The 21,789-nt window shown below is 30.9% G+C and overlaps 1 protein-coding gene across 3 annotated transcripts; it reads right to left on the bottom strand.

Moving 5' to 3' along the window:
• Nucleotides 1-10,017: 10,017 nt before the first annotated feature.
• On the bottom strand, nt 10,018-16,431 carry LOC109805184 (protein STRUBBELIG-RECEPTOR FAMILY 3). Of its 3 annotated transcripts, XM_020367184.3 has the most exons (17): nt 16,258-16,431; nt 15,994-16,149; nt 15,731-15,860; nt 15,490-15,558; nt 15,020-15,085; nt 14,821-14,892; nt 14,653-14,724; nt 14,498-14,569; nt 14,349-14,414; nt 14,144-14,209; nt 13,425-13,801; nt 12,963-13,210; nt 11,948-12,219; nt 11,499-11,637; nt 11,042-11,178; nt 10,783-10,939; nt 10,018-10,302 (listed from the first exon to the last, which is right to left on the bottom strand). In XM_020367184.3, the coding sequence occupies exons 2-17, from the start codon at nt 16,091-16,093 to the stop codon at nt 10,240-10,242; spliced, it is 2,106 nt and encodes a 701-aa protein (XP_020222773.1). In that variant the 5' UTR covers nt 16,094-16,149; nt 16,258-16,431; the 3' UTR covers nt 10,018-10,239. The 3 variants fall into 3 exon arrangements, with proteins under 3 accessions (XP_020222773.1, XP_020222774.1, XP_082924747.1); XM_020367185.3 differs by lacking the exon at nt 14,653-14,724; XM_083068621.1 differs by lacking the exons at nt 14,653-14,724; nt 14,821-14,892.
• Nucleotides 16,432-21,789: the final 5,358 nt, after the last annotated feature.

Genomic DNA, 21,789 nt, shown 5'->3' with positions numbered 1-21,789 from the left:
TCTTGCTTTTCTTTAACAGGTCGGTTAGTTGAAAATGAGGTGAGGAAAAATGTAACACTAGGCTTTTAGTAGTGTATTTTTAGCTTTGTTGTTGGGTAGACAAACTTTAATTGATAAACATTATTCTTCTTTTAGGATCCTAAGGATATTAGAGTATGATTTTTTTGCTGAGAGCAACTTAAAGTGCAGAAGGCTAGTGGTTCTTGAAAATGGTTGGAGCTCAATTAATCAAGATGGTGTGGAGCTCTTTAGGCTCATTCCCTTGTTCTTCCTCTCCTTTTTTGACAGAATCTTGAAGCACTTTCCTCCTTTCACTTCTTTGCATTCAGGTTGCTCGGAATTGAGGTAATGGGAGCTAGGACTTGATCTTGGTGGATGATTGTGTGGACTTTCCTATTACATGTGTGGTATGAATGCTCATTTGGTGCATACTTGTTTAAATACTATATTGGTTTGTAAGAAGATACTTGGTGTTCTTAGTTTCTTAGAGATTTTTTAGGATTTTGGGGAAAATTTTTGAATTTGTTGATTTTTTACCCAAATCTTGGTTGTAATTTGTTTAGTTGTTGGAAATGAAGGATTGATGATGTCCATATGAATGTTGTTGGTTTAAATTTAAGTTTAGAGTTTGTAGGTGAGTTTAGGATGGATTAAAGAGACTTGAAAACCCGAAAATCATGAGAAATAAAGACCGTCTTTGTCATAAACCCACTAAGAAGTTTTGAAATGACTAAGCAAAATTAGAGATAAGTATCAGAGGTGTCTCTAGAAGAAATCCATTGAGCGTTTTTGAAATTGCTAAGTTAAGTTGGAGATGAAAATAAGGGCGTTTGTGGAAAGAATTCATTGAGTAGTTTGGAAACGATTAAGCGGATTAGTGTTTTTTAAATTAGACTTTGATGTCTTCATAAAAGTTATAGCCCTAGGTATTAACTTTCCAATAGCTTTATAATTACCTAAAAGAGAGCTTTAGAACTCAAGGTATAATATTTTTAGTGAGCAAATGTCAAATTGTCAACATTAGTTAAATACCATAAAATAATCTCAACAATGGTATCAAAGTCGTAGGTTGGATTTAGTGACAACCAATAAGTTATAACCCTTATAAAGTGATAAGTGATTATGTAATATACAAAGACAGATTCCGCTGCATGAAATGTTAGGTTTCTTGTTTTAGAAGAGGATTGTTGGGAAACAAGGTTCCACATTGATAAAAATAAGAAAAGAAATAGTAATTTATAAAGTATACTCATACTTCAATGATTGAGAGACTTTTTGGATGATAATCAAAAGTAAAACCGTAAAAACTTAGGCTCAAAGCGGACAATATCTTATCATTGTAGAGTTGTGTGTGAAATAATCTTATAAAAATAACAAAGTTATAATCACCCTCTTGATATAAATATCATCTCAGACAAATATCATAAAATAAACCCAACAATAATATTAGAGTTATTGGTTGTATAATAATCCAATTTCATTCGAAAATATGTGAAAAATTAAGTAAAAAATATGTAAAATAAAATGTCAAAAAATGAAGAAAAAAAATATGTACAAAATTTAAAATTTAAAATTAGAAGAAAAGATGTGAGTGGGTAGATTTTTTTCCGAAATTTGTGCTGCCAATATCTTCTAACATGCATGCATAAATCTTTAGGTCATAGATGTTTCAACAAAAAAAAAAAAATGGAATGTAGTCCCTTCATCATGATTGATTTGACATTCAAAACAAAAAAAAAATACTCTCAATTTCAAACTCTATAGGAAGGGATGCACAGAGTTTTAAAAGAAAAGGAAGAGAATTTTTTACCATTATGTAATTTTTAAAAAAATTACAAAAATAAAACCTCCCCAATTTAATTACAGAATTGAACCCATTTACTCTGCATAGTCAGAATTTGATCTTCGGGGAGTCAAATTCTGACCAGCACAGTGCCCCTCCCCCACCAAAATCTCCCTATCGGAATTCGATTCCTCAAGATCTGAATTTCGTGCAGGGGGTGTTTATTTTTTTTTCTGCATTTTTTGATTTTGTTTTTCATTTATATTTATTATTAAAATATTAATTTTTATCTTATACTATTTAACTTATACAAATAATATAAAGAAAATACATAATTATTTTTTATTTAAGTTAAACTATTTATATTATTGTTTACGGTGGATTTCGTTTTATGGATCCTTTTTATTCGAACTAGCACGATTTCACGTTTCAATTTATGTGTGTTCGTGACATGACAGAATTGAAGACTTTCAGTGAAAAAATAAAATCGTACAAGTAAGAAATAGAGTTTTCATTAAATGGTAATAGAATTATAATTCGTAAGGATAACGAAACGTGTTTAGAATGACTACACTACACTAGACTAGATTATGCTATGCTACTCCTAAAAAAGGAAAAAGAAAGGTGGTCGAGAAATCGTACCCAAAGCTGTCTCGTACACACAGTATGCCTTATGCACAGGCTGCGGAGTGCATGTGAGGTATTGTGGAAATTAGATTTTCGACCTGTGCTACGAGCATGGCTCGTTTAATTTATAGACAAAAATCTGGGAAAGGTAACTGTTTCTGACGTGCCCCGGAAGCGCATAACCGTTCTAAACTTCCACGTCGTGGATTATTCCCGGGCACGTCTTTGGATAACTTTTGGAACTGCTCCTTAACTTCCCCAAACCGTTTTGCAGCCTTTGACACTTATCCCATGATTTACTTCAACCGCTCTTAAATCGTGTCTCCTTTAAGCTCTTCATTCCGAGAGGTTGCGAAGTGTGCTCGTGTATGTCCGGATTCTTGGGATTTCGAGTAACCAACGAAAAATATACTCGAGTGTTTCCTGATTTTTCTTGTACTTTGAGAGGTTGCGAGGCTGTGAGCCTTTCTCTTGAGCAGCATCCTTTCTAGTTCAATAATTTCGAGCGTTTCTCGAAAAGTGTCTTCGTGTCCTTCCTGGTACAATGATTTCGAGAGTTTCACGAAAAGTGTCTTCGTGTCCTTCCTCAGAAACTTCTTTGCCATTTTCCGATCACCTAGGATTTAAAGCACCTCTATATTTCGAGTGCCTCCGAATTCATTTTTCGGTACTAACAAATGCCCCCTGGAAAACATTTGTTTCGAAGTAACTGAGAAAGAATGTTTTTCAACACCTCAACTCTCTTTCTCTGATAAGACCCTAGAGCGTTGTACTCTTCGCGAGAATTAAATGCCCCTGACATCTTTTAATTCTGAATTTTTCCTTTTCGTACCTGCTGCTCTATTTTCTCGGGATGTTATCGAAATTCGTGAATCAACTTCTCCTGAACGTCCTGAGGTATGTTTTGTTGACTTTCGATTTTCCTCGAGCCTTCTCAACTCTATAATTTTTCATAATTTCAGACACCTCGAAAGCCTTAACTGCTGATCTGTCAAACACAACGCTACATCTCGGATAAAGCATAACTTCTCGATCATCATATTTCTTCCTCGAAAGGAAATCGAGCAAACTGTCCCTCTCTTTCGGATACATAGGTTCTTGCTCTTTCGCGAACTCATCTAAGAGCTCTTCCAGTTTTTTCATCCGTAATAGGTTCGACAACTTCCTCTTCATTCGCAACCAGGTCAGCCATATCGATTTCAAGCACATTACATTGATCCCCGTAGAGAGAGGTTCCACATATCCTGCTTGTGCAGCGAATGGATCAGTATCAATTTTCATTTTCTTCTCCTCGAAAGCCAAGCGACCATCAGTAATCACTTTCTCGACCATATCCCTGAAACGTACATAATTGTTAGTCCAATGACCATACATGTTGTGTTGTGATACAAATTTTTTTTTTGTTCAAAAGGAGGAATTTTATGATTTTCTGGAAGTATGATTTGCTTATCTTTCAGGGAAATATCGAATATTCCATCGACTTTTGTTATATCGAAACTATATTTTCTATTTGATCCGGCCTCTATATCATTTTCCCCAGGTTTTAATAATTGGCATTGATAAGTTGGCCCAGGTTGCAATTCGGCTAAGTTCACTTCCATTTCTTCATTTAGAGATTCGAAATTATCATCATTAACGTCCATATTGTCTAAATATGCTACTTTTTCTCTTCGAACAAACTTGTCAATTTTCTCAACCTTTATTTCTCTGCTCGAATTTGTTCAATTCGTCTCACTTTCTCTGCTAGTTGAACCATATCTCTCAATTGTTCATTTATAAGTTTCTTTCGAATCGAAAAATCTAACCCAGTGGCGACAATTTTTACCAACTCATGCTCAAGAATATTCGTGTAACATCGAGACTTTAGTTTCCTAAATCTATTCAAATATTCGTCCAATGTCTCATGATGTTGCCTCTTCATGTTCATCAAATCAACTATGCTCACCTTGATTTTCTCTCGAAAAAAGTTTTCGTGGAAACTCCTTTCCAATTGTGCCCAAGTAATAATCGAATTAGATGGCAAAGTCGTAAACCACATAAAAGCATGTTTGGTTAGTGAACTTGGAAAATATTTCATTTTCAAATATTCATTACCCACTAGGTCTCCACAATCGACTAGATATCTGGCTATGTGTTCTATGGTGGATTCACCTAACTCTCCTGCGAATTTTGAGAATTTCGGGACTTTCATCCCCCTGGGTAGCTCAGATTGGGTAATATAGTCAGGAAAGGCAGATACAAAGTAAGGATGCTCATTTCGCCCCGTTTCAAATTCGTGCCTATTCAGTACCTTCTCGACTATATGATCCAAATTTTCCTCGACATTTCTCAGAGGTCCCCCTTGATTGAAATTGATACGATTTCTAATTTCTCGAATATTCATCTCATTGATGGTTGGATTTTCGAGGCCATTCAGATTTACACTCGTATCTCTCGAGAGTCGATTATCATTAATTTTATCTCCTATTTTGCTCATCAGCTCGTATAGGGGTGTGAGTATGTTGTGCATTTGTGTAGACAACAAATTTACCATATCGTGGTTACTATGATCCATTTGTTGTCGAAGGGCTATCATGGCTTCATTGCTTATACCTGTGGGTATATAATTACTTTGTCGAACCAATGAACCTTCTTGGCTTGTGCCAACATGCTGGTGAGGATCGTGCATGATAAAGCTCATCCCATTTGGGACTGCATTATACCCATATGATGATATTTGCATTTGAGGATTGTGCCCAGAATATGGTATTGGCATTTCTACGCTTATGGGCTGGGTACTTCTCCAATTCGGAGGCATTCCCCATGGATGTTCGCGGGTAGCATTAACCATTTCTTGTGACGCATTCAGAAATCCCGTGGAGTTCGGAATATTTACAGGAGGTGGAGACATTGCCCCCTGGCTTCATTTGGCACATTTTCTTGATTTGCATTCCGATTTTCTCCATTACCCTGTTCTTCATTAAGCGCATCTCTTCTGCTGGATGGAGACATAGTTGTCCCACTTCTAAGTCTCATAAAAATAGAAGCACACACAAAACTAGTTCAATTAGTTCAATGAAGTTCACCAAACGAGTCCCACCGGGCGTGCCAATTTGTTTACGGTGGATTTCGTTTTATGGATCCTTTTTATTCGAACTAGCACGATTTCACGTTTCAATTTATGTGTGTTCGTGACATGACAGAATTGAAGACTTTCAGTGAAAATATAAAATCGTACAAGTAAGAAATAGAGTTTTCATTAAATGGTAATAGAATTATAATTCGTAAGGATAACGAAACGTGTTTAGAATGACTACACTACACTAGACTAGATTACGCTATGCTACTCCTAAAAAAGGAAAAAGAAAGGTGGTCGAGAAATCGTACCCAAAGCTGTCTCGTACACACAGTATGCCTTATGCACAGGCTGCGGAGTGCATGTGAGGTATTGTGGAAATTAGATTTTCGACCTGTGCTACGAGCATGGCTCGTTTAATTTATAGACAAAAATCTGGGAAAGGTAACTGTTTCTGACGTGCCCCGGAAGCGCATAACCGTTCTAAACTTCCACGTCGTGGATTATTCCCGGGCACGTCTTTGGATAACTTTTGGAACTGCTCCTTAACTTCCCCAAACCGTTTTGCAGCCTTTGACACTTATCCCATGATTTACTTCAACCGCTCTTAAATCGTGTCTCCTTTAAGCTCTTCATTCCGAGAGGTTGCGAAGTGTGCTCGTGTATGTCCGGATTCTTGGGATTTCGAGTAACCAACGAAAAATATACTCGAGTGTTTCCTGATTTTTCTTGTACTTTGAGAGGTTGCGAGGCTATGAGCCTTTCTCTTGAGCAGCGTCCTTCCTAGTTCAATAATTTCGAGCGTTTCTCGAAAAGTGTCTTCGTGTCCTTCCTGGTACAATGATTTCGAGAGTTTCACGAAAAGTGTCTTCGTGTCCTTCCTCAGAAACTTCTTTGCCATTTTCCGATCACCTAGGATTTAAAGCACCTCTGTATTTTGAGTGCCTCCGAATTCATTTTTCGGTACTAACAATTATTTAATTAAAATATTTATATTTATATATATAAAATAAAAAAAATGAACAAAAAAACTAAAAATGTACACGAAATTCAGATTCCGAGAGACTGAATTTTGATAGAGAGAATTGGGTGGGGGAGGTGCACTATGCTGGTCAGAATTCGGCTCTCCAAGAACCGAATTTTGACTATGCACAGTGAATGGGTTTAGTTCTGTAATTAAATTGGAGGGATTTTATTTTTGTATTTTTTTAAAAAATTCCATAATAGTAAAAAATTCACAATAAAGCAAATGAGCACAATAAATTAATATTTAGAAGTGAAAAAGGAAAAAAAGAAGAAAAAAAAAAAGACCTCGTGTTGTGACCTAGTCACCATAGCATGCACACGCGCAACACCTTGGTTCAATGTCATGTATTTAGTGTTGGTGTTTTTTGTTGTATGGCTCAGTATACAACTGGTTGGAAGGTTATGCCATACTATGTGAAGCACATTCTAGACTTTGGTGTAGGGATGTGCTTAGGGGTGTTCATGGATTGGTTTTTTCAAAAAACCGATCTAAACCGAACCGAACCGTTTTATAAAAGTGGATCGGTTAACCGATCCATTTTTTATAAAGTGGATCAGTTTGGTTTTCTTAAAATATGGATCGGTTTTTTTTAAATTGGATCGGTTCGGTGCGGTGCAGTTATCCACTTTTTACTCATATATGGATCGGTTTTTTTAAAAAACCAAACCGAACCGATCCACTTTGTAAAAATGGATCGGATAACTGAACCGGTTTTATAAAGTGGTTCGGTTCGGATTTTTTTTCAAAATGGATCGGATTTTTCAATATGGATCGGATCGGTTATGGATCGGTTCGGATCAATTTGGATTTTTTGCACACCCCTAGATGTGCTTACATGATTTATGCAAGTCGAGTTTGTGAGGGCAGAAGTACCAGGTTTTCATTTAGCTTGAGGAATCAGTGGATGTGCAATGGCTAGTTCTATGTTGTTGGTACATTACCAAGGCTTTAGGGAAGTTGGAAACTTCATAGCATATGCATGATTTGTGACTTGTGGGGTGGAGAGAATATAGGAAAGGAAAGAAAGATTAAGCCTCCACAAATTTGGTGTGCCTGTGTTACTTAATTGTGAGTGTGATGAATGTGAGAGAAAAGAGTCATGTGTCCGATCTTCCTTTGAATTTTTTTTAGGCTAAATGTTTAATTTGGTCTTTCATAATAATTAAAAAATTTAATTTAGTCCTACTTTATTTTTTTGTTTCAATTTAATCCTCAATAATTTAAAAACACATTAATGTGGGACTTTCATCTAAATTTTAAAAATGGTGTTAAATATGGACGACATGGATGCCGTATAGATACATAGGTGGCAAGGTTTTATTCTTCTTCTTTAATGGTCCCATACGTATGCCATTTTAATTTTTAAAATGGCCCAGCTTACCTGTCCTTTGACGAGTTGGTAACACAATCCACCATCTCGACAACTAATAGAAGAAAAATAAAAGGTACTCTGTGTCTGAATTAATATAAAAAATAACTATTATATTATGAGTAGTTAACTACAAACAATTTTACAGTAAAATGAAAAAAATGGATATGCAAAATAAAAACAAATACTAACGTAGGAAAAGGTGGTTTTGAGAGTGAAAGAGATGAAAAAGAGAAACATTGTTAATAAGGAGGAAAAAAAAGTCTGTGTAAAAATATAAATTCAGATAGTTGCTAAAAGAGATGTCTCCTTCATATAATAATAATAATATATACATGTTATTTGTATAACTTTTTAATTAATAATTAAAGGTTTCAAGGATAATTTATTCATGTGCTTTTGTTTATAGTTTGCTTTTACAAAGAGTAATTATAGAAGAAAAAAGGAGAAGAAGAAATTAAAAAAAAAAACTATGTAAATATATAAGGAAACAAAATTATATATATATATATATATATATATATATATATATTAATTGAAATATTTCTATTCAAGTTGAATAGAACTATTATCAGTGATAAAAAAAATTTGTTTGAATATTCAGCTGAACTCAATATTTTTTATTAAATTAAAATTATTTAACATGAATTGATTTACATGCTCAATGATAAACTAAATATAGTGTTTGAATAAATAAAAAAAAATTCTTTACTTTAGATAATATGAAAAGAAAGTAAAAATATTATGAAAGAGTTTAATTTCTATTCATTGTGAATGTAAAAATATTTATCGTATCTACTAATTAAAAAATTATTGTCTACATGACTTCTAAACTTAATATAAAGTTTTCTAATTATTGTAAAATAAAAAATAAAATAAAAAAGTTATTTGTTGTACGTTAGGTAGAGTGGGCCGAAAAGTCCAATACAGAATAGGCTATTGATTCATGAACCTACTCACCACTTTGGGTAAAATAAATGAACTAATCCAATTAGACAACAAAGAGTAATCAAAATTTGGTAATGATTAATTTGAGAAAATATATGTTTAATTTTTGAAGTATAGTAATACAAAGCAACCTAATCTTATATCTCACACTGCCAAAAATACCGAAGTAACCTGATCAAAACACACTTTCATAATTTTAATTAGTATTCAAATGTTTATTAAAGCATGCAAGTTTCTTCTGAATTTTTTTTTATTAAAGCATGAAAGTTTCTTCTGAATTTTTTGGTAATTCATCGTTTTATGTATAGTTTCATAACTATTGCTCCCTCATCAACCAGAAATTTAAACCATCATATTTTCTGTTGAACACGTTGACAATCTTTTAAAAGTTTAACATGTACTAAATAAGTATACATCTTTTTCTCAATTTGAATTTTCTGATTTTACAAAAGTTAAAGATTATTCACAAGAGTCGAAATTCTTCTAAATGACGTTTGATTTATCTTTTGAAGAGAAATTGCCTATTTTTGTGTCTCGTGATTTTTTAAAACTAATTAGTGACGCGTGAATTAACAAAAAGCAAAAATTAGATAGATTGACCTTAGTATTAACTGAAAATAATATTGAATAAAATTAATCATAATAATCACCAGTAAGTAATTTTGTACATTAAATTGTCTAAAAAATAAACTTTAAATGAAATTTCAATAACTTAAATAAATTATTTCATTTAGTTTAAAAATTCATCTTAAAATTCACCGTAAGCCTAGACATAGATTAATCAGCCACAGTCACCATCAAATTATATTAGCCCTACCGATGATATTAATTGATTCTGCTACTTTCGAGAGATATGAGTGTAAAGCGTGACGTACAAAACATTTTTCTAACAAAATTATACAGAGTAAACAAACAAAACATGGTCTTACAAATTACAAGAAAAAAAATAGAATTTAATGGAAAAAAAACAACATTCTCTGATAAATATTTCTTTAAAAAATAAAAATAAAAATAAACACTCCCCAAAATGTGCCCTATATAGGATTTGAGAAAACATTCTCTGATACATATTTTTGTGTTCCTTCGTGCAATAATTTTTTTTTTGTTGTAAAATCAGGCATTTTCATATCAAGAAAATTGAATATATATATATATATGTGTGTGTGTGTGTGTGTATGATTGTAGTTGATTTTGATGACACACACAAATTCCGGTGAATCAGATGCGTTGTGTTTGTTTGTGTGTGCATAATACAGCACAAATTCAATAAAATCACATTAGTAAGCATAATTCACACGTAACGAAACGATTGATGTCACTCCGAAAAAATAAATTAAAGAATGAATATGTAACATTCATAAAATTTAGTGACCATAGCTTCTTTTACTAGCTAAGGCAGTTCATCACCTCATTAATAGCTACACGACCCTCTACATCATTCGCAAGAGATCCTGAACAATTTCTGACATTGCTGGTCGAAATTCAGGTTCATGCTGGAAGAAAAACAATTCAAAAAAGGAAATAAATATATTATAGGCAATAAGAAAGTGATATCATATATATCAATCAAATAAAAAAGACTTCATGGTAACTACAAGCACGATAGAGAGAGTACATAAACTGCATCAACTGGTATTATAACATATGAAGTGATGACAATATCAAGGTATAGTTCTAATTCTTGACCATATTCCTTGAGAGATATTAGTATATTGACACTTCATGTTATAGCTTGCACATTTCCAATTAAACTAGACAAATAAGAATTTGAAGACTATAATGTAATCTTTATGGTTAAAATGTAAAGCACGCCTCAATAACTTTATGGTGAAATCTGTTTTTTTTTTTTTTTAGTACAAAACATGGCTCAATATTTGATCATTAAAGATTATATTTGTGCAATGAAACCATGAGATAACTTATGAATCTAAGATCTGTTGTTGGATTTGGCATAAAAGTAAGAAGAAAATTACCTGTATACATGAAGAAATAATGTCTGCAAAACGTGACAATGATTTCTTAGGATATGTTCCATTTAAGGAGGGATCAACCATACTTGATAATGCATCTATGTCATGGAGTTGAGGGACTGCCCATCTCACCAAAAATTGCTCTCCAAGAGGCCGTGAGCTATGACAAAACATAATTAATGGTGCCTTAGCCAAATCCAATACTTTAATTATGACTTTATTAAACACACAAGTATATAATCTCGCTAATGGGATTGCTAACCTGTCATAGGATTTTCGTCCAGTGAGGAGTTCTAGCATTACAACTCCAAAACTAAAGACATCGCTTTGCATTATATAGCTTCCATACTCGAATTCTGGGGCACTGTAACCATTAGCTATGAGGTGGCGTCCTGACAACTGAAAACAGATGCACTGGTGTTAGCCAGAAATGCAACAAAGATCAAGAAAAGTTAACTCTGTACTGTCTCACAAGCAACCCCATCTACCCCCACAAACCGCATCCCTGAGCACATGCACATGAGTGAATTTTCAGAAATTGAGTAATGGGAGAATTGAAATTTAAGTCATTTAGTTATATTATATATACATCCTAAAGCTTGTGAAATAGACCAATCATCCATTTCAATTTCATCTAGGTATTACCTAATTTTATAACCAAATCCCCGAACTATATATCAGTTGAAAATTGAGTTAAGAAATTAAAGCTGAAGAGTTACCTGACTAACAGAGCCTGAAGATAGTAAAGAACCTAATCCACAATCAGAGACACGCACTTCCAACTTGTCATTGAGAAGTATATTAGCAGACCTAAAGTTTCGGTGCACAATAGGTGGCTGACAGTGCTCATGCAAATACCTAATAAATGAGAAAAAAAGGAGTTGATCAAAGGTTGTCAAGAAAATCCCCAATGTCTTAACCTAGTGTTACTACTTACTAGTCTAAAACATAACTACTTTATATGTGGAGGGAGATCCAATTTCACATCACATGCTTAAAAACCACCTTGCAATAATTGTCTAAATTGCAAGACCTAAGATATTACTAATACTTAACATAAATTTCAACCTTGAGAACAAGACAAGCTTAGTTCACTAACCAATATTGATTTTATCTATTCTAGTTATATGAAAGATTTATTGATTTTGTGACTAATTGTTTAACTTACTCTAAAGCTCTTGCTGCTCCAAGTGACACCTGAATGCGATTATCCCATGAAAGTTTAATCTGAAATTTATCATCTGTATGCAATGAGTCATGTAGGGTCCCACTACTGCAATACTCATATACAAGTAGTCGTTGGCTATACTCAGCACAGTAGCCCATAAGCTTTACAATATTAGCATGTTGAATTTTGGAGATACTGGAAGCTAATTGAAGAAACTGTTCATGGTTTTGTCCCATGCAAGCAGTAGCATTCAGCTTCCTAACTGCCAGAAACTACAAAAGAAGATTATTTGAAAATTATAAGCATATGATGCTCCAGTTAAACGAGTGAAACTAGGAGAATAATAAGAAACAGTTCATGTCAAGCAAGCACAATAGAAAAAATCTGCAAAAGTCACAAAGTAGTAGATTCCTAAAAAGCAATGTCTGTCAAGTACGTAACTGAAATGTATATCTGAGAGAAGGGAAGATTTAACCAACTACCAAGGATATCCAGGCAGATGCCTAAATTGCCTATTTCAACATTGAAAGGGAAAGAAAAGCAGTGTGAACTTCAAAGTTCAAACTAATTTTATTAATATATTAAGAGTGGTAAAGAAAATGAATTCTGTTCAAATTATTTAGGAGCAATAGAAGATAAACAAACCTAAACAAGCTTCTGCCAAATCTCTAGATTTCCCCAACAGCACAAAAAAGTGGAGGATAAGTATCCATATTGCCATAGTATTAATTGTCCAACAATAAATACCTTTATGTGTTTGGTGGAAAGGAGGGTTAATCTTTCAGTTTTAAATTGAGTTATAAATTTTTTATGAAAATGAATGAGAGATGATTGGAAGGTTACAAGCTAATACCTGGTTTTATTCCTTTGATTTTAAAACATGCTTAAATAAAATTAAAACTGAAATTGAAAATTTAACCCTACCTTCCCTTTCCCTCCATAGGAATCATGGTCAAGTTCGCAAAATAATGAACACAAAAGAATGCCCAAATACATCAAACTAGAAGAATATTACCTTTCCATCAGGTAGTTCAGCCTTATAAACAGGGCCAAGTGTGCCTTCCCCAATATAATTATCATGAGAAAAACTATTTGTGTACTGCTGAAGTGATGCAACAGAATAAACTTTGATGGAATTTGTTATAATTTGTCTTTCAGATGATTTGGTAGATATAGCTTGATTGATGATTAAATTCTCCCCAGGAATGATTGGAAGTTGATGTGGTGGTGCTGGCTGCAGGGGTGGAAGTTTGGAACCCCATCCTGTATTGTTCAGTTCATATAAGTTATTACATTCTGAACTTGAATATATTCTCTTCACGTGGACTTTTAGTTCATCCTATGACTTTGGAATCAATTTGGTTCTTCTATTTGGTATTCCATGTAGAGTTTGATTTTGAATTGCAAATAGAGTTTAAGAAGTTATATCGCAACAGGTACAATTAAAAAAGAACAGGAGCTTCATCATCGGATTTACCTTTCTCCTCATCATTAGGTGCATCAAAAGGGGAGTCACTGCATGTACGTTTTTCTAAAGATCGTTCATATGCATTCATGTTGTGTTTCTTATAACTCTTGTTCCCTGGTCTTCTCTTAAAATAACACAACATTAGAAAACAAACTCCTAATGCAACAAATATTAAAAAGCCTGAACCAACAATCCAAACTAATTTCTTAGTTTTGAAAGACGTCTCAGCAATTGCAGGTATTGGTGCTGGTGCTTTTCTTGTAGCAGGGGGATTATTTGCCGCTTTCCCAGGTGATTTTTCTGGGGAAGGAGCCATAGCAACAGGTGCAGGGGAAGCAGCTGGCGGTGATGGAATGATAGTAGTATTAAATGGATTCCCATCCTTTCTGCAAAGTAAATGCTACTATAACTACCTTGTATGAGAGATCTGATAATGGGGCTATGAATGATTTTTTTAACCTAAGCCCGTATCTAAGAAACTAAGCCAAAAATAAAATGCTTAGATCATCTGGAAAAGGATAATCCTAGCATATTGCCTTACATTTTATCACCAATTCTCATCACGAAATAAAACTTAAGTAGAAAATTTTCCAATATAACATCTCAAACGTCAAAATGATAATAATACTTGAGAAAAGGTTTCAATATTGAGAGAGAAGGAAATTGGCTAAAAAAACTGTTTGAGAAGAAAAAGAAATACTCAAACTCAAAGTGTAAGCCAGACTCACCTGAAATTAGGTATACTCAACAACTCTGGAGGAATTGGCCCAGAGAATATATTGTTCTCTATGTTCCTACATCATTATAAATTCAGAGTTTAACTTCAAAACATTTTAAACATCCCAAGCATAAATTGTTGCTAGGTATTACAGACAACAGTCATATGACTCATTTCTATGTCTATAAAGGGAATGTGGTTTCTGAGAAATATACAGATCCTGAAGAGGGAGATCCTGCAAAACAAAAAGGATCCCAGAAAGTTGGTTGTTCTGCAAGTGTCTGCAAAATAAATAAAACTTTAAAGACATGTTCATGAAACAAGTAGGCAAATATAATCTCTTTTTGCTAAAAGTTTTACTCACAATGTGGTAAGAGATGACAAATTCTCCATTGAGGGAGGCAGCTGACCACTCAAGTTGTTGCCAGACAGATCCCTGCAGCAAGGCACAGGATTTATATCATAGTGGACAAAATAAAGACACTGAAATATCAATGTGATTTAACAACATTTTTATACATATTCATCAAACCAGTGAGCTGTAGAAACGCATCTGGGATTTGTCCATCTAGATGGTTATTTTTTAATGACCTAAGGGTGGAAGCACATTCTCATTCAAAATGAAGTAACAGATGATGGAAAAATATAACAAATTCAATTTGAAAAGAGGAAATGCTATAAACTCACAAGTCTGACAATTGAGTTAGTGAGGATAAGGCATCTGGTATGCTTCCATTTAACTGATTAGCTGACAAAGACCTAAATTTATAAAAAAACAGAAAGGATACTTGTATTTATGGATATGGATACAAATGATATAGACATATAGTCAACAGTCAGTGCAATGAAACAAGTCACAAAATTGGTGTTGATGCAGAAAACATACAAATTCCTCAATGTAGGGGACAAAGTGGATGGAATGGTCCCTCCAATCTGGTTGTTGCTAAGATCCCTGCCAATTGGGGAACAGAAAGCTTCTTCAGGTTTTCATGCAAATGATAGCACAATTATGGAACCAAAACAAGGAATCTTATACAAGAAATGCAACCACTTTCAACATGCAATGCAGAACAAAGTTATTTCTTTTATTAGTCACAAGAGCTATAAAATTCCCTAATAACCAAAAACAAAATTTGTCTCTTCTAGACATTAGTGAATTTGAAGTTTGGACAAATCGGAGCTCAGTGTACAAAAGTTCAGAATTTCAATGTTTACCAATGGAAAAATGTAATACTACATAGTACCTAATTCTAAATTACATTGTAAATATTTAAAATAAATAATAATGCTGAATTCATAAATTTTGAAAAAGACATGCTAATGATGTTTACCATTATCTTGAGAAAACACACTTACATTTCTATGATGGATGGGAAATCCAAATTACTTCCCAGCTGTCCACTTAAATTCATGCCTCCCAGCTGTCTGTCAACCCAAATACAAATTTTAGAGAGCCACATCCCAAGTGATCACATTCACCTTCATCAATTAAACAACTCAAGAAAAACCCAATAAAACATACTTTAAGAAAGTGCAACACAAAACAAGACCAAAAAACCAAACCAACAATAGTTTAAGAAAGTGGAGAGGGACATACAAGGCAGTTATGTTGGAGAAGACACAACTCACACCTTGCCATTGTTCCAAACATGGATCTCCTCCTTCGGCTTTCCAACCCTCAAGGGGTGGTGAGCCAAGAGCCACATACAAACTATTAATCGCCGCAACTGTGAAGTGTGAACCATAAACACATTAATAGAAAACGTTTAGATAACACATGCAAATAGACTACGCATGATAAAATTATAAAATTAAGTAAAAATCAAAACTGAAAAATGAGAACCCTGAACTATACTGTACCATCAAGTGGGTCAGTGTCTCCACCACAGAAAGTTGCAGTGAAAATCAACACGGACACTATGAAAATTTGCAAATTCAACCCCGAATTCGTACTACCCATTTCTTCCAAAGAACCTGTTGTCAACTCACACGCAGCACTTTTTCCAGTGCCTGGTTCTGATACACAAGCCTCGACAATCAGAAATAAAAAAATTGAAACAACAGAACAAGACAAAGGCAAAAACTTTGATAAGAATAAGAGTAATTGAGGGAAACAAAACATACCCTTTGGCGATCAGAGGCAAATAAAGTTGAAGTGAGGGAAGGGTGGAGAGTGAAAAAGAAGAGATGGTTCCAAGGTGCATAGAGAGAGAGATGGAGACAGACACACTCTGTTCTGCTTTTTTTTTCAAAAGCAAGAGCTAACAACAACACTGATACTGTTTTTGGTTTGAACGTTGGGTTAGTTCAAATTCTCTTTTTAATTTTAATTTTAATTAAAAGGATAAACATGCGGATTCTGGGGTCCACCTATTTCGGACCACCATGGTAGGCATGGTCCTAACTCACCTTCAAACTTCAAACATAACAAGCACAAGCACGGAATTATAATTATGATAAAATATGCTTTAATTTTATTATAATTTGGTTGTTCTAAGCGATACAAGTTATATCAAATTTGGTTATATTTTATCGTAAGATATTTTAAATAAGAAAAATGATATATCCTCCGAAAATTCATTCCGAATCATCCTTCGACCAATTAAAAAGTTTTTATTTTTGAATTAGAAAAATTATAAATGTGAATCATAATTAATTCAGAAAAATTTTCGGTCAAAATTTTAGACGCATTTCTCTTTAAATAAAAATTCATTATATATATTTGAGGGATCGAAATATTTCATATCTTTAATAGCTACATCGACAAATATTAGAAATTATAAATAATTATTCAAAAAGAATATAAAAAGATTTTTTTTATATCCAAAAGATATAATGGTCTGCTTAAAAAAGGAGACCAAAAGAGTAATTATCAAAATATATTCTCTTTATAATAAATAGTAGATAATAGATATAGATATTTGAATTAATAACTATTTTTTGAAAATATGGTAAAATGTTTGTCAAATTTTCAATTATTTAGCAAAATAAAATGTTAATTACTTTTTTCTTTTATTTTTTATTATTATTTGTTTATCTTTATAATGACTAAAGAGAATATTTTGTGTCTCTAATAGTTATATAAACAAATATTAGAAATTGCGGATAGTTATTCAGAAAATATATAAAAATATTTTTTTTTATATCCAAAGAGTATAATAGTTCACTAAAGTAGAGACCAAAAAGACGATTACCAAAATATATCTCTTTTATAATAAGTATAAATTAGAAAAAATAGATAAACTATTTTTATAAGTAAATTATATTTTTTCCTTTATTTTATATTTTAAATCTATTTTAATCTTTTATATTTTAAAAGATTTATTTTGATATTTTATCTTTTATACTTAGATTGATTTGACCTTTAAAATAATAATATTTTTTAAATTTTATAACATAATTTTGAATAATTTTTTACTAAAAATACATGAAAGTTGTAATGTCAGATTTATTAATATAAAAATTATAAATTTCAATTGATATTCAAATCTAAAATAGTTATAAACATAGTTAAATTTGTATAAAAATATATTCTATAAACAACTAAAAAATTATATGAAAGCATTTTTTTTGAATTTTTTATTACTTTGTGGACTTAACTTTATGTGATTTTCACTATATTTATTACACTTTTTTATTTAAATTTCATATAGATTCAACAGTTTTCATATAAATGAATTTAATGAGATAAGTTTCAAGTTTTAAATCAAATCAATAAAAAAGTTATTCAAAATTATATCTTTAAATAAAAAATAATCACTATTTCTAAAAGATCAAATCAATTTAAATTTAATAAGTAAATAATCAAAATAAATATTTTAAAAAATAAAAGATCAAAAATATAATTTAATCAATAAAATAATATAATGGGCAATTACTTTAAAAAGTGTGAGATGTTTCACAATTGATTGTAAAGACAAAATTATCATATAAAAAAAATGGTGTGCACCAAAAATAGATACCTATTTTATTAGTAGTATAAATATGTGTTTAATGGTACTGCATTAAAAGTGTAAATCCAATCAATTCTCCATAAATTTAATTTTATTATTTTTATAATATATTTTAAAAATTATTAAAAAAAACATGATTTTTATTATGTGCATTACAATCAAACTTTAAATATATTAAAAACTTAACGGTAATATATTCATTAACAATGTAAAACAGTTTTATATTGTCATTCACTTTAATAACTTTTATAATAATTATTTTAAAAATCATATCAGATACGAGTTTTGATTAAATGATAGTATAAAATTTTTTTATACCAAACATGACTATTAAAATTATATACTAAAATATTCAACAACAAAAAATAAAAGAAAATTTTCATACACAATTTACTTCTTTTATTCTCACAAAAATAAAAAATAATTTAATAATTAAATTATTCAAACAATCGAGCGTATTTGTATCATTGGATAATTGAAATGTTAATGTAATCTTCACATAATTTGTATATCTTTTCTTTTATTATTTTAATTTATTCACAAATTGAATTTTAAATATTCAACTATTCTCATCTCAATTGTTTGTTTTTACTATTTCTTTAGTTAAATTATTACTTGTGTATTTTTAGTCCTTATAAAATAAACAAATTTTTATTTTGATCAATATAAAAAAATTATTTTTCATCTTTCAAAATTATAAATCATTGTTTTTATTTCTACAAAACAAGTGAAATTTAAGCTTAGATATGGTAAAATAAGTTTCTATAATTTTCATCTTTTCAAAATTTAAATTTATTTATTTTGGATTCTTAACATTTATTTTGAGATTAATAAATGACATTTGTTTTAAAGACCTAGAAAACATTTAAGAGTTTTCAAATGTTGACATGATATCACAGTAGTCGGTGGATCTCAAATGACATTATTAAGGACTGGTTTGTTTTAAAAATAAAACATTTTTTTAATAAAATAATCAAATTTTACATTTTTTTGTGTGTTTGACTAAATTGCCTATCTAAAAAAATAGTTTTATACTTTTTTTAAGAATTCAACCCGTGTGAGTGAGAATCATAATTGTGATGCATTCTAACCTCGACCCCTTTTTCGAAACATAGAATCAGTCATGAGCATGACTGACAAGTTACAATTGTGACGCGTCTTGTTGCTTTTTTTTTCTCTTTCTTTTCTTATAAATTTTTCCTTTTATCTCTTCCATTACTTAAGATGAGTTATATTTATAACACTACAAAAAAAACACTTATTATTAATGATAGATTTTTTTTTTACGGATAAATATCCGTCTGAAAAATGACTTTACTGATGGATTTTTTCGACGGATATGTGTCCATCTGAAACATAAATGGTTCCGACGGATATTACTTACTGATTTTTTCCGCCTGAAATTTTAGATGGATGTTACCCACGAATTTTTTCGTAGGAAAATTATATATTTCCCAAGGATATTTGTTTAAAACATTGTTTGTAGAAAATAAAAAAAAAATCGTAGGTAACTTCAAAAAATTTAATGATAAAATATTAACAAATTAAATTCTTAAATACTTAACTAATTTTCTCATACTAATTAATTTATCATATCAACTATTATATATATATATAATTTATAATTAAATAATAGTATAAAATAATAATTTACTATCAATATATTTTAATATTATATAGTTAATTTTATTTAAATTAAGAAATATATAATTAGTGAAATGATATTAATGCATGATAGTCTAAAATTAAAAGCTAATTTCTTAACATTTATAATAATTTTACCAATTTTGAACTATATTGTTTTTAATAAAACAAGATTATTATTTAATACAATTTTAAAATGATTTTTTAAAAATATTATCAACAATACTCACAAAGGATAAATTCGTGGATAATTACCAACGGATAAATCTATGAGTAATTATCGACTGATAAATCTGTGGATAATTACCGACGAATATCCGTGGGTAGTTACTTTTTATTAATAATTTATGTTAAAAATAATAAAATTAATTTATAAGAAATTATGGTAAATAAAAATTAAATTAGATAATTACCCACAGATGTATCCGGGGGTAATTACCCAAGGATTTATCCGTGGGTAACTATCGACGGATAAATCCGTGGGTAATTACCCACGAATAAATACATGGGTAATTATTTTTTAATTAATAATTTATGTTAAAAATAATAAAATTAATTTATAAGTAATTACGATAAATAAAAATTAAATTAGATAATTACGCACAGAATTACGACAGATGTATTCGTGGGTAATGACCGACGAATAATTATTTTTTTTATTAGTACTTTATGTTAAAAATTATAAAATTAATTTATAAATAATTATGATAAATAAAAATTAAATTAGATAATTACCCACGGATGTATATGTAGGTAATTACTGATGGATAAATTCGTGGATATTTGTTTTTTTTAATAATTTATGTTAAAAATAATAAAATTAGTTTATAAGTAATAAAGATAAATAAAAACTAAATTAGATTAAAAAATTAAAAATATATAAAATTCTTCTAGTTAAAGAAAAGTCTCTAAAAACGTTATTGCACAAGAAAGACATTTGTACTTTATATATAGAAGTTAATTATTCTTTGATTAGTTACTAATTTTCATTTAATATATATTTATTCAAATTTATATCTAAAAATTTATTTAAAAATAAAGTTATCATAAGTTAGAAATATATATTATAAATATGGATCAAAATAAATAAGAAATTTTTAAAAATTCATATACTATAATTAAAAAAATGCCTAAAAATTCAATCGTAAAAAAACCTCTAAATATTTTTTCACATAAATAACTATTGGTATTAATTATGTAAGAGTGCATATAAATATTTTTTTATTATAAATTAATGTCTTGCTCTTACAAAAAAAGAAAATGGGATTGATACTCAATAACAATATTATTATCACTTTTAAGCAATTTATATATTTTTTAAGTTTTATTTAGCGATCGAATAGAATTCCGTCGCTAATTTTAACTAATATTTAACGATTGAATTCAATTCCGTCGCAAAAGGTGTGCTTTGTATTTAGTAGCTATCGAAATATAATATGTCGCTAAAAAAACTCAAAATTTCTTATTTAGCGATCGAATTTAATTCAGTCGCAATGTTTTTTACAATTTAATAGCTAGTTGGTCGTTGGTTCTGTCACAAACTTTGTGTTCATGAAACACAATCAAGCAGCGACCAAAATAGCGACCGTTTTTTAGCAACGACTTATTTTGGTCGCTAAATCAGTCGTTGTTTGATTATTCAAAATCGGTTGCTAAATCAGTTGCAAAATAGAGTCTCATAAATTTTGATCATTAATTTCGGTCACTATTTTGCAATTCTTTTGTGGTGATATACATTGCACGTACCTTCTCCCTTTTAGTGTTATCTTTCGCGTGGATATGTTGTTTGTTGGGATACAATATGATTATATGTTATCCTTTCACATATTCGTTAAGAGTGTGCTGATATATCTGGCCGATGTGACCGAGTTGGGCGCTTGCCGAGGTCGACATATTTGTTGATCACATGGTCGATTTTGTCGGCATGACATGTTTTGTACACTAACAATAATAATAATATGAGAATGATTAAGTGATATGTTGAGGGAGTAGTTTAAGATTGACCTTAAATATCGAAACTTGCTAATTAAGATATACATATTGGTGACGTGGTATGCTT

The sequence above is a fragment of the Cajanus cajan genome, chromosome 2, assembly GCF_000230855.2.
Source record: "Cajanus cajan strain Asha chromosome 2, NIPB_CcT2T_4, whole genome shotgun sequence".
In the NCBI taxonomy this organism is placed as follows: domain Eukaryota; kingdom Viridiplantae; phylum Streptophyta; class Magnoliopsida; order Fabales; family Fabaceae; genus Cajanus; species Cajanus cajan.
The sequence above is the reverse complement of the archived record's forward strand: the minus strand, read 5'-3'. Positions and strand labels throughout refer to the sequence as shown.